General features: G+C 35.6%; 1 protein-coding gene across 1 annotated transcript; it reads left to right on the top strand.

The window, feature by feature from the left end:
• The first annotated feature begins 3,281 nt into the window (after positions 1-3,281).
• On the top strand, positions 3,282-13,822 carry LOC115954760 (putative serine/threonine-protein kinase receptor). The gene is made up of 4 exons (XM_031072692.1): positions 3,282-3,369; positions 3,467-3,566; positions 6,569-6,726; positions 13,554-13,822. Exons 1-4 carry the CDS (start codon positions 3,325-3,327, stop codon positions 13,593-13,595), a joined length of 345 nt encoding a protein of 114 aa, XP_030928552.1. The 5' UTR covers positions 3,282-3,324; the 3' UTR covers positions 13,596-13,822.
• Positions 13,823-14,253: the final 431 nt, after the last annotated feature.

Genomic DNA, 14,253 nt, shown 5'->3' with positions numbered 1-14,253 from the left:
AAAAGTTGCGTTTTGGGCATAGACCAAAAATGCGGACAAATGCGGAAATTTTTATGGACCTCTGAGGGTCCATAAATGAAAACGCGCAGTGCACGTTTTGGATGGGTTACCGTTGCTACGGTAGAATTACAGAAATACCCATTCAATTATTCAGTTCTCTCACGCCCCTCATCTCATTTATGCTCTCCCTTTGCACGACGCCTTCCATCTCTTCTCTCTGCTTTGCTCTGCCCTCTTCGTAACCAGCCCAAAGAACAGAGAAATCATAACCAGCCCATACCCATGAGAAATCAACCCAAAGAACACACAGAAAAATCATTACCCAAAACACAAACCACAATCCAAAACTACAGAAATCAAATAGCACAAACCCACGGCCAAACAACCATAAACACACAGAAAGACAGAAAGAAAGAAGAAGAAGAGGAAGACGAAGAAAGACCGAACCCACAGTGTTCAGTTCAGGTCGTGAGGCTTCTCAATGTTTAGTTCAGGTCCGCGAGCAATTTGCTTCATATAAGTCAAGAAGCGGAAGTGGAGAGCTTCTGGAAATCAAGTGGAAAAAAAAAAAAAAAAAAAGAGAGAGAAGAAGAAATTGAGAGAGCCAGAGAGCTTTGGAATCATCAAGTGGAAAAAAAAAAAAAAAAAAAAAAAAAAAAAAAAAAAAAAGAGAGAAGAAATTGAGAGAGCCGGAGAGCTTTGGAATGCTTTGGAATCATCAAGTGAAAAAAAAAAAAAAAAAAGAGAGAGAAGAAATTGAGAGAGCCAGAGAGCTTTGGAATCATCAAGTGGAAGTAAAGGAAAAATAAAAGAGGAAAGAATGAAAGAATGAGGAGCTTCTGGAAAGGGGAGGTGTGGAAGTAAAGAAAAAGAAAAAGGAGAGGATGTGGACAAAATAATGTATACGTGTGTGGTGGACAAAATACAAGAGAAAAAAAAAAAAAAGGAAACGTATGGAGGAAAAAAAAAAAGGCAAAGTATTAGAAATCACAATTTAAAAATATTACCACAATATTTTCACAATAAATTTTAAGTAATTAGCTAATATTGATGAGTAAAAATGTAATTTCAATAATGGGTTCAAATTAGAACTAGTAACAACTTTTCATATAAGATTTTGTTATGATTCTTGTGAAAGTATTGCAAAAAATATTGTGGATGTAACACTTTTTGTTGAAAAATATAATTGTTGAGAATGAATAGAAAAATAATAAATAAATATTAAAAAAGAATAAATTTGATTACAAAATAAAAATTAAAAAAGTGGATAGGCAAAAGATAAATGTCACTATTGATTGTCCAAACAGTACAAAAATTTGTCTAACCTACTGGAGATGCTCTTATATATACATTGTCCTTTCTGGTAATTTATCCCTCAAACTGCCACTTTTATAAGTGCTAACGAAACACTCAACTTTTTCAAAAAGAACTTTTTAACAGCTTTTACCAAACACTTAGCTTTTTGAAAATGCACTTTTTCAATTATGCACTTTTTGAAAACTCCACTTTTTCATTATGCACTTTTACAAAAAGTTGAACCAAACTCACCCTAAGTATCAATATTGAAAGAATTAGAGTAAATAGTAAACTAATCCTGACTATGACTACGATTATCATCCATAGCTTCTTTTATGATGTCCAAATTCATAACATCTTCCACAAGCTCATCCAATTTCATTTGTGCAAGTTCCATGCCAAATATAATAGTTTTAAAAGCAAACCCATCATATCTAGTTTATAAACTATCTCAATAAACCCACTTGTAAGATATGCAGACCATGTCCAACACTAATACAAACACCAAAAAAAAAAAAACACGGCACAAATCAAAAGCTACAACCGTGGCCTTAATTAACAATTAATATATCTCATATATTAATAACAGCATATGGGTTCAAAGTTTATAGAACAAAAACATCATGCAGAAAAAATTACTACAGAATTTTGAAACACCAAGAAAACGGTTTTCTTTAATTCTAAACTCACTAAACACATGAGAGAGAGAGAGAGAGAGAGAGAGAGAGAGAGAGAGAGAGAGCAATAACCAATTTGAGACTTTGAGTTTAAGAATTGGGCGTGAATTTATAAGATAGTAGAGTAAGTAGTACAACTGAAATTAAAAAAAGAAAAAGAAAAAAAGAAGAAGATGTTTTTAAGAAGGTTTAGAGATTTAGGGCTTGTAGGGTTTAGAGATCTAGGATTTGTAAAATTTCAATTTCCAATTATATCCCTTACAAGTTTCTGTAATTACTTACTTTTCTTTTTAAAAAATATATGTTGTATAGGTATTTGATGAATCTAAAATAAAATAAATATTTATTTGTAATACGAGTTAAACGGGTTGTGTTAAGTAGGTCTTTTAAATTGGCATGTCAAACGTGTCTATTGTGGGTTACGCAGGTTAACCCGCTTACGACACGTTTCTTATCGTGTCGATTTCGGGTCGACCCATTTATGACCCAAACCCATTAAGGTCCAACCCTAACCTGCAAAAATCTGTGTCGGGTTCATGTTGTGTTCGCAAGTTGGGTCGAACATTGACACCCCTAATTTCAAAGTATTCAAAAATATTATGGCCAAACTTAAATATTATACAATATATATATATATATATATATATATATAGGTCTTAATATACATAAAAATGATTTTAAATGAAATTGTAAAGTATTCGCGCATTATGCGAGACATCATTTAGTTTATATATATATATATATATATATATATATATATATATCTAAAAACTGAACCGTAGCATTTAATGTTGCCACGCTTCTATTGAGCCACATCAGTAGTCATGTCAATATCATTTTTTTATGAATTTCTTCTATAATTTTAAAATACAAATAAAAGAAAAATGATTCACAGCCTTATCTCTACCACAAAGCCCAATCTTTATAGCTTTAATTGTAAATATGTATCTAACATTAATGATAACAACCATGAAGCCCAAACCTATATGTTGTCCACCATAAAACTCAAACCTAATGGAATGGTATTGTCACAGCTTTTGCTTTAAAACCGTAGCTTTAATTTTTAACGGCAACCCTTTCTGTCTCCCCACCTTTTGCTTTACCTTTGTTTCATGGTTTCAAAAAATTAGGCATTCAGCTTGCTAATGCCAGCCTCTCTCTCTTACAAAGGCAACCCTTTCTGTCTCCCCACCTTTTGCTTTACCTTTGTTTCATGGTTTCAAAAAATTAGGCATTCAGCTTGCTAATGCCAGCCTCTCTCTCTTACAAAGACAGTTTCAAATCTTCAGACTTCATATTCATAATGCCAAGGCTCTCCCTCTTCTATTGTCACAGCTCTTCCTTCCTCCAAATGTTCAAATCCTTTCAATTGCTGCCGTTTCTGAAAAAACCAAAGGCAGGGTATTTAACTTAAGGTGAATTTTTTATGGTCTACATGTATCTTTTAGTTTTGTTTTTAATTTTTCCATTCCATTTATCTTCCAACCTTGCAGTGCCACGATTACACAACTGAAGAGCTCATCACCAAGAGCTTCAACAACGCCGACATTGTCCTCTTTAGCAATCAGATTGGCCAGATGAATATGGAGAAAGGTACATCATCACAACATTACCTAATCTTTCTCCTATTTACATTGAATCTGTGCATGCAACAGTTTATTTAAAACCGAAATTGAAGAAACGAGTGAGGATAATAGTTATCTCTACCTTATCTTTTGGAATCGCTCTCCTCTGCCTGTGCTTGATGATTATGTGAAGAAGCTGAATCGAGAAGGTAACTCATCTTTAAATACAAAAAATAAGATTTGATCAGTGAAAAATTATAGTAAAACAAAGCATGACTGATCTTACGACAGCCATCACAGATCGATTCTGGTCCATATTTCAAATTCAAATTTCTTTTCCTACGGCATGTTGGCAATGATTTATATGATGCTTTTGTTGTTTTTACCATGTCTTTCACCAATTAGTCTTTCTATTTCTTTTCCATGCCTAGCATGGTTGCACCAATCAGTCGGAGGATTGGCTAAAACTCTCATATAGATGTGGTTCTTTACTGGAAAACTCTAGAGACACCCAAATACACGTACAAATCCACAATATACTTAAGTATTTCCTTTTGATTGGTATACGTAAATTTAATTTTTCGGCAAGTACCATTGGACCCTTGGTAGTCTCTTATGTTAGTGTTGTAATCCAATCATAAGTTGATAACCAAGCATGATATGAAATTGGATGTGAGATAAATTAATTAGCCCCTTAAAAAACATAGCCTTTGAAAGAACATTAAAAAGGAAATAGTTTTTTGAAAGAATTGTAGGATCTTGTAAAATGTAACATTTTTTTTTAGAAACAAACACATACACACACAGGAGAGGAAATCGAGTTCTAATACTCAAAAAAATACTACAAACTCCATTTAAAGCTATTGTAACTTTAAGAGTGAGTGGAGCAAGTTATACTATACATAATACTCTCTATTCAACAATATGGGACAATTACCATTTTTTTAGAAACACACACACAAGAGAGAGAGAGTGAGTTCTAATACAAAGACACACTACAGATATAATGCACAAATTTATAAAAGCTCCACTCAAACTCATTTCTTTTGTGAAAATTATGCATGAAAATTCTTAAGTGGTTCTAATACCATTAAAGAAAAATAAGATTACTAATAGATTATACAAATTTTAAAAAAACCTACTCAAATTCATCACTTTTGTGAAAATTATACATGAAAATTCTTAAGCAGTTCTGATACAATTATATTTAAGGCATGTGATAAAAGAAAATTCTTAAGTGGTTTTAATACAATTGAAAATAATAATATTACAAACAAATTATACAAATTTTATAAAAACCGCACTCAAAATTCACAACTTTTGTGAAAATAATACATAAGAATTCTTAAGTGGTTCTAATACAATTATATTTAAGGTATGTGGCTAAAGATAATTTATTGTTAAACCTAAAAGAAAATATTTATTTGACATGAATAATAAATGTTATCTAATGAGTTTTAGGTTTTATCAACCTAATTCCAACAATGTACTTTTTGAAAAATATGTTTAATATTTAGGTTTTTTTTTTTTTTTTTTTTTCCTTGAGTATTCAAATTTGTCTTCTTCAATTTATTGCAAGTTTTCTTATTTTGCAGTATCTTGGTGATTTTTGGGATATCATCAAAGAGTGCAAAATCAAATGAGATATAAGTTGAGAAGAAAATCTAGTTTTCATAGAGATTAATTAGAATGATAGTTTCCCAACTAATGCTTCATTGATGCATTTTTTTGTTATTTTTGGGTCAAATAATTATTATATATGTTAAGCATCTAGTGTGTTCGATAAGTTTGTTTATATTTTAAGTGGTAAATAAAGCTATAAATATATAACAAATATCTTATAAACACTTGTTTCAAATTTGATTGAATATAAAAAAAATAAAAAAATAAACCAAAAAAAGAATTTAAAAAAAAAAAAAAAGATATGAAGAATCACAACAACATGGATTTTGAGATATGCTATAGATACTACAATTTTACACCATAAATTTTACAAATTAATGTATCACTAATTATGAAAAAGTAATTTTTGATATTTATTTATTGTGTTTTTTAAATCTACCAATAATCACAATAATTATCGACATCAATTTGTAAAAAAATATTTTGTAAAATTTGTATTAATTTTTCATTTTCCTTTTAGAGTACCACTTCGGTAACATTGATTGGTAGAATCCAGCTAATAAATATTTCCATGGTAGGTTACGGGGGAAAATTATTACGTACTCTCGGAGTACCATAAATGCATACTCCCTCCTCTCACATGAATGGTAGGTCCCACCATGAATTTAATTAGTGGGACCCACCATTCATGTGAGATGAGGGAATATGCATTTATGGTACTCCGGGAGTACACAATAATTTTCCGGTTAAGGGTATGTTTGGTTGGGTGGATTTCAGGGAGTATGAAGAAAAAAAAAAAAAAAAAAAAAGGAGAAAAAACATTTTTGGTGGATGTTTGGTTGGAGAAAGGGAGGGTAAAAGAATTGGTCCAAGATGTTGTCTCCCCAAAATGAAGAGAAAACTAAGTAGGGATTCAATATCTTGATTGACAAAAATGCCCATGTGCACTCGCACACGAGCAATTCGTCCAATACCTTTTTTTTTTTTTTTTTGGGTTGTGTGGGTGTGATAATTGTTTTGTTTTTCTTCTTCTTCTTCATCTTTTTTTTTTTTTTTATTTAACTAGACATGTTTTTTTTGGGGACATGATTTTTATTTTTTAATAAATTGGATGATTGTTTTTTTTTTTTTTTGGTTATTCGTCACTTTTTTTATTTTAATTAATCATCATTTTTTAACAAGGGTATATGAGTAAATTTATAAAAATTCATTTTTTTATCCCTTCACTTTTTCACTCCCAATCAAACAAAAATGAGAGAAATTAAAATATTTTCTATCCTCCCATTTTTCCATCTTCCCATCATTTTCTATCATTTCATTTTTTCACCCCTCTAACGAAACGAAATACTTCAATATATATTCCTGTAAATATGTATGGATAGTTCAAATGTGACCAATTCTTTGCAGGAAAGATCTTGCACACTCCAAAACAATCCTTCACCAATGGACAAGAGAATGGAGATTTAGAGCTACCATTATTTGATTTTACTACAATAAATTATGCCACAGATAACTTTTCAATTAAAAATGTGCTTGGACAAGGAGGCTTTGGACCACTTTACAAGGTATTTAGTTAGAAACTCTTCTTCTTCCTTTTTTTTTTTCTTAATTAAAAATAATTTTTTGCCGGAAGGGTGTAAGAAAAGATTCAAAGGGAGGACCTAGCTTGCTTTTCAAATTTGATAAAAATTTAAAATTATAGGTGAATAGTAGCTCTAAGGTCTTGTTTTTCAGCCCAAGCCCAAAATGTATGGGATCTTGGACCTGTGAGCCCTGTACAATAAATTTGTAGAGAGTGGGTCGAAGAGCCAGGCTTTAGTGCACGTGTAACAGTTAATATGGTATTTTTCACGATCAAGCTGAGATGAACTGAGTTTATCAAGGAAGATTGGTCCTCGGCACAATCCGATGAGCCTTCTCTAGTTCGCGTTGAGTGGTAGGGGTTTTTTTTTTAGTCCCCCCGTTGCCTCCCATTCCATCCTATTTATATCCCCTTTCCCTCCCATAGATTTATAGCGCTGCTACTTGTCCCATCCGCCCATCCCCAAAGTTGTTGGGAGTGGTTGTAAAGGCAGAGAGACATGACTATGTTAGATACGGGGCACTGAATGCAATAATGACAGCTTTCCCTTAGATATTTCCATTCCTCTTGTTGTCCTTTTCTGTCTTAGTACTTACCTTATTCCATGGAATGACCCGGAGTGTCACTCCCAGTAGTAGGTTGCTCCCTTTATCCTCGGCTACATCCATGGCCGAGGAGGGTTCTTCCTATGGCCGAGGAGGGGTTCTTCCTTGGACTGGGCCCTTAGCCCAATATAAATATTGACATGGGCTTCCTGGTCTTTTACCCCCCACAATAGCCTCTCGAGATTCTTCTTTTCTTCCCTATAGGAGGAAAGGAGGATCTCGATACGATGATTGTCCTCTCGCACCCGTTTTGCACTATGCCTAGTTGTGAGACATTCTTTTAGTTTATCCAAGTCGCGTTCCTGCCGTTTCGATACACGAGGCGCGCTTTTATTAAGGTCTTTTTACAAGATGACGTAAATCCAACGGCTGAAGGCTGCTTTGGAAATTGAGCGAGGTTTATCTCGCTTGTAATTCTTTCTTGGAGATTTGGGAAAATTGATTGCCACCAGGTTTGCCTCCTATATAAGGCGCATGGGAGGGGGATCGTTCTTCTTCATTCGCAGATCCTTGAGTCCAGCGGGAGTTTCAAGCTCTTAACTCTTCAAATATTCCTAAGGGCCCTACCAAGGTGGTGATTGAGATTTAGGGAATGAAATGGTCAAGGATAAAGGCGAGGGTGAAGGGACCAAGCCCTTCTCAGAAGCCCTGGGTGCCACCAAGATTTAGAATGACATAGTTAAGGCAAGGGAAGCAGAGGCCAAAGATATTTCTCCCCTTCGACCGGACAAAAAAGAAGTCGTTCTTCCTTCAGCCAAAATCCGAAGCAGGCGTAGGTCGCATAAGATTTTTGGTGCGACAAAATTTGGATTTCATCCGGCACCGTGTGTCACGCGTGTGCGGATTTGGACTTCTCATCGCCGGTACCATCCATACTTGCTCGATTTCTACTAGAGCAATACTTGCTCGATTGCTGCTAGAGCAAGATTGTGGATTTGGTGTCTCTGCTTCTTCTTCTCTCCCATCGCCGGTACCATCCATACTTGGTTGATTGCTGCTGGAGCAAGATTGTGGATCTGGCATCTCTGCTTCTTCTTCTCTCCCATAGTCGGTACCGTCCATACTTGCTCGATTGCTGCTAGAACAAGATTGTGGATTTATTGTTCCCATGGACTGCTTTTTATAGTTAGCCTTTGAAACAGGCTTGTTTAAGCCCTTTTATGTACACTGTACTTCTTCTTTATCTAATAAAAAGGTGACTTTATTTCATTTTGCATACCTTTCATTTTCTGCAATAACTGTTTTATGAATGGGTGTGTTGGTATCTTTTTTTTCGAATAGTACTTAGAATTGATGTCGTTGATGGTAAAGAGTTGTCACCCTGAATTTATCAAAACTGACGGGCGCACCACCGCTAACTTTAAATAAGTTAACTATATAGGACTAATTAGGAAAATAACCGCGTGCTTTACATTGCGAATAGCGCAACTGCCAAAGGACGTGTAATTTAAAATGAACAGTCTGAGAGGGTCACCAGGTACTAAGGTTCTTTTCAACATTTACAATGATGTTTATAGCGTTAGCTTCCCTTAAGTGTTTGGTCCGAGGACTGAGACATGATTGAATTTAGTTTAAACACTTAGAAAGTTGTCAGTGTGTGTTAGCATCTACAAAGCAGGAGGTCCGAGGACCATGCAAGATCTTGGTTCTGTCTAGTACTTAGATTCTTCTTTGAAGTAACTAGTTTCCTCATAGGTTTGAGTCTGAGGACCATGCAAGATATTGGTTCTGTCTAGTACTTAGGTTCTTCTTTGAAATAACTAGTTTCCCCATAGGTTTGAGTCCGAGGACCATGCAAGACCTTAGTTCTGTCTAATACTTAGATTCTTCTCTGAAGTAACTAGTTTCCCTATAGGTTTGAGTCCGAGGACCATGCAAGATCTTGGTTCTGTCTAGTACTTAGGTTCTTCTTTGAAGTAACTAGTTTCCCTAAAGGTTTGAGTCCGAGGACCATGCAAGACCTTGGTTCTGTCTAGTACTTAGGTTCTTCTCTGAAATAACTAGTTTCCCCGTAGGTTTGAGTCCGAGGACCATGCAAGACCTTGGTTCTGTCTAGTACTTAGATTCTTCTCTAAAGTAACTAGTTTCCCCGTAGGTTTGAGTCCGAGGACCATGCAAGATCTTGGTTCTATCTAGTACTTAGGTTCTTCTTTGAAGTAACTAGTTTCCCCATAGGTTTGAGTCCGAGGACCATGTAAGACCTTGGTTCTATCTAGTACTTAGGTTCTTCTCTGAAGTAACTAGTTTCCCCATAGGTTTGAGTCCGAGGACCATGCAAGACCTTAGTTCTATCTAGTACTTAGGTTTTTCTTTGAAGTAACTAGTTTCCCCATAGGTTTAAGTCCGAGGACCATGTAAGACCTTGGTTTTGTCTAGTACTTAAGTTCTTCTCTGAAGTAACTAGTTTCCCTATAGGTTTGAGTCCGAGGACCATGCAAGACTTTGGTTCTGTCTAGTACTTAGTCATTTAGAAAGTTATCAGTGTGCGTCAATTTCCCCAAAGTAGGAGGTCTGAGGACCCGACATAGCTAAGATTCTGTTTAACCGCTTCACAAGATTCTGGTGCGTGTTAATTTCCCCAAAGCAGGAGGTCCGAGGACCCGTCATAGCTAAAGTTCTGTTTAACCGCTTCACAAGATTCTGGTGCGTGTTAATTTCCCCAAAGTAGGAGGTTCGAGGACCCGTCATAGCTAAGGTTCTTTTTAACCGCTTCACAAGATTCTGGTGCGTGTTAATTTCCCCAAAGCAGGAGGTCTGAGGACCCATCATAGTTAAGGTTCTATTTAACCGCTTCACAAGATTCTGGTCCGTGTTAATTTCCCCAAAGCAGGAGGTCCGAGGACCCAACATAGCTAAGGTTCTGTTTAACCGCTTCACAAGATTCTGGTGCGTGTTAATTTCCCCAATGCAGGAGGTTCGAGGACCTGACATAACTAAGGTTCTGTTTAACCGCTTCACAAGATTCTGGTGCGTGTTAATTTCCCCAAAGCAGGAGGTCCGAGGAGCTGACATAGCTAAGGTTCTGTTTAACCGCTTCACAAGATTCTGGTGCGTGTTAATTTCCCCAAAGTAGGAGGTTTGAGGACTCGTCATAGCTAAGGTTCTTTTTAACCGCTTCACAAGATTCTGGTGCGTGTTAATTTCCCAAAAGCAGGAAGTCTGAGGACCCGTCATAGTTAAGGTTCTATTTAACCGCTTCACAAGATTTTGGTCCGTGTTAATTTCCCCAAAGCAGGAGGTCCGAGGACCCAACATAGCTAAGGTTCTGTTTAACCGCTTCACAAGATTATGGTGCGTGTTAATTTCCCCAATGTAGGAGGTCCGAGGACCCGATATAACTAAGGTTCTGTTTAACCGCTTCATAAGATTCTGGTGCGTGTTAATTTCCCCAAAGCAGGAGGTCCGAGGAGCTGACATAGCTAAGGTTCTGTTTAACCACTTCACAAGATTCTGGTGCGTGTTAATTTCCCCAAAACAGAAGGTCCGAGGACCCGTCATAACTAAGGTTCTGTTTAATCGCTTCACAAGATTCTAGTTTGGCCCTCAGCTTCTTTCTCCGAAGGGAATTCAGCGAACCGGACTACTAGACCCGCGAGAATTAGCCCCTTGACAAGTGCACGGGGCATATGCTTGACGTCAGAAGCCCCTAGAACTGCGCTCCATTTAGCAATCCTTCCCGCATAATCAGTACTTCGTAGTGTAGACCTAAGCGGAAGCTGAGTTATGACAACGACGGTGTGTTCTTGGAAATAATGGGGAAGCTTTCGTGCAGCTTGCACCATCGCCAAAATGGTCTTCTCGAGGAACTCTTGCTGATAGGAGCTTGATCCCACCATGATTAACCGTTGCATTCGCTAACACACAAGCTCTCCCCACAGACGGTACCAATTGTAAGGTCTCATTTTTCAGCCTAAACTCAAAATATATGGGATCTTGGACCTGTGAGCCCTGTACAATAAATTTGTAGAGAGTGGGTCAAAGAGCCAAGATTTAGTGCACGTATAACAGTTAATATGGTGTTTTTCACGATCAAGCTAAGATGAACTGAGTTTATCAAGGAAGATTGGTCCTCGGCACAATCCGAGGAGCCTTCTCCAGTTCACATTGAGTGGTAGGGGTATTTTTTTTTAGTCCCCCCGTTGCCTCCCATTCCATCCTATTTATATCCCCTTTCCCTCCTATAGATTTTTAGATTTATAGCGCTGCTACTTGTCCCATCCACCCATCCCCAAAGTTGTTGGGAGTGGTTGTAAAGGCAGAGAGGTATGGCTATGTCAGGTACAAGATACTGAATGCAATAATGTCAGCTTTCCCTTAGATATTTCCATTCTTCCCGTTGTCCTTTTCTATCTTAGTACTTACCATATTCCATGGAATGACCCGGAGTGTCACTCCCAGTAGTAGGCTGCTCCCTTTGTCCTCGGCTACATCCATGGCTGAGGAGGGTTCTTCCCATAGCCGAGGAGGGGTTCTTCCTTGGACTGGGCCCTTGGCCCAATGTAGATATTGACATGGGCTTCCTGGTCTTTTACCCCCCATAGTAGCAATTAATGGACCCTTCATTTTTTTCATTTAAAAAAAATTCATAAACATTCATTTAAAGTTTAAACTACTAATATCTCTTTTCTTTTCATTTTCTTTTTTGTATTTATTATTTTCCCATATATAATTCATTCACCTTTTTAATAATTGTTTGAAACAAATTTCCAAAAATATGAACATAAATTTCTTTAATAAAATTTCTTTTTCATTTCTGGAACTAAATTTAGTTTAAATTATTGAAATATGGTAAATTTAATCATTTAACCACATAATTTTAACACTTTTTATCTTTAAAAGCTTGGGACATGTTTTACATTTTCATCTATAAAACATAAAAGTAAAAAGAAAAATGAGAGGGAGAGAGAGAGTTTTGATTTAGTGTTGCATTTTATGTTTTCTATAATGATTATTAAAGTATAATATATATAATCTTTAATATGTTTTAAAACCTTAATTTTGACTTTTCTTTTGAAGTATAAGTAAACTACATATTTGGTCCTTAACGTTTTAAAACGTTAGAAATTAAATTGAAATATAGTATAAATGTTAATGACCAAATATATAATTTATCCTTTAAGTATTAACTATGAGTAATATAATTTAAAGAATAACTACACATGACTCAAAGAACGAAAATATATGTCTTGAATTATATAAAAATTGACTTAATGAAATTATTTTCTTATGTACAAAAACCTAACATTGTTAGAAATCAACACATCTCTCTTGTCTTTAGAAATTTCTAGTGTTTCTCTCTTATTCTCCTTCCATCTGGAATTCTCTAGAGTTTACTGCATAATTTAATTTTCAATAAAAAATTTCCAAGATGTCTAGAAGGTCGGTGAAAGGCATTATTTTACTGGCAATTAGAAAAAGATGCTGGAAGCTTCAAAGCCAGTTTCTTAACCGACATAAATCTAGTATAAAAAGATGTGATGATGCCCATGCCGCGTGACTTGTGAAGTGTGTGTCATAAGCCAAGCGTGTAGAGTGTGAAGTAGAGAAAGTAAAGTCAAGAGCTATTGTGTCTAAGTGTTAGTGCCTAGGTGTCTAGAGAGTTGGTGTGTGTCTTGTAAAAGCTAGCATATTGGAATTGTTCGAAGCTTTGCCTTGTGGTATTATTTGAGTCTTGTAATTGTGTCATATGTGGGAGCCACACTAAGCTTTCGATATCGTATTTCTTGTGTAAACAATAAAAAAATTTATGTGGTCCATCACGCGTTTAGTTCAATTATTTAGTATCATAGTTTCCGCTAATTCAGCACAACAAATGTTTGTAAACTAAATCATGTTAAAGACATGTTTTAAGTATAAATTATATAAATATATATAAAATATGTGTGTGGAAGAGGAATAGGGGATTCTCTATCATCCAGACCACAAGCTTAACCTTCTTGGGCTTGTAAGTGATGTCTAGCAATACAGCTATGGTTTCTTCATTTTTCATTCTTTGGTTGAGTGAGTTTGTTCCCGTTGTGGCACCTTCTAGGTTTAAATATATGCTCTTTTGTCCCTAAACTTTTACAAATGATCTAAATCCTTTTAAACGTGGAGATTATTTAAGGAGGACATACCATTGGAACTGATTGATAGATCATTTAAGGAATCGTTCAATCCAATTGAAATGCCACGATCAATTCATGCGGGTCTGTTATGTGTGCAGAAAAGTCCAGAACATAGACCTACCATGTGTACTGTGGTTTAGGTGTTGAGCAGTGACACTGCTCTACCTCAGCCTAAAGAGCCTGCTTTTCTCGATGAAATGGACGTACCAAGAGTGGATTCTTCACCAAGGAAGCAAGAAGGATGTTCAACTTCAAACAATGGACTAACAATTACATTGCTAGAGGGTCGTTAAAGTATATGCCTAAAGATGTGTAAAATTTAAAAGCATTGATTCTCAAACTCTTTAGTTTACATTGTTCATACATATCACCTATTTCATGTTTTAAATTTTCATATCAATAAAAATATAAAAAATGCACGTAAATTTATAAAAATTGTGTATGGAGTGAGCAAATATAAAGTTTTTATTTTATTTTATTTTATTTTTTATGCGTATGCTCTATTGATTAGTGGCATATGAATTTTCTACTCTCATTGCTTGTAGGGAAGTTTAGCAAAAAATATATAGGAGAAAAATGCCCACATAACCCCTAAACTCTGAGGTAGTCGCCAAAATACCCCTTGAACCTTTTTATTGACCAATTTATTTCATAAACTTTACATAGCTTCCAAATAATTACCTCAGTTAGTCTACTGTTAAAAAATTAATGGAAGGTCATGTGTCTCTCACGTGAGGTTTTTAAAAAAAAAAAAAACTCAGACCCAAAGAAAAGCAAGGTCTCCAGAAACCGAGTGGT

Source organism: Quercus lobata, chromosome 8 (genome assembly GCF_001633185.2).
Source record: "Quercus lobata isolate SW786 chromosome 8, ValleyOak3.0 Primary Assembly, whole genome shotgun sequence".
NCBI lineage: Eukaryota > Viridiplantae > Streptophyta > Magnoliopsida > Fagales > Fagaceae > Quercus > Quercus lobata.
The sequence above is the reverse complement of the archived record's forward strand: the minus strand, read 5'-3'. Positions and strand labels throughout refer to the sequence as shown.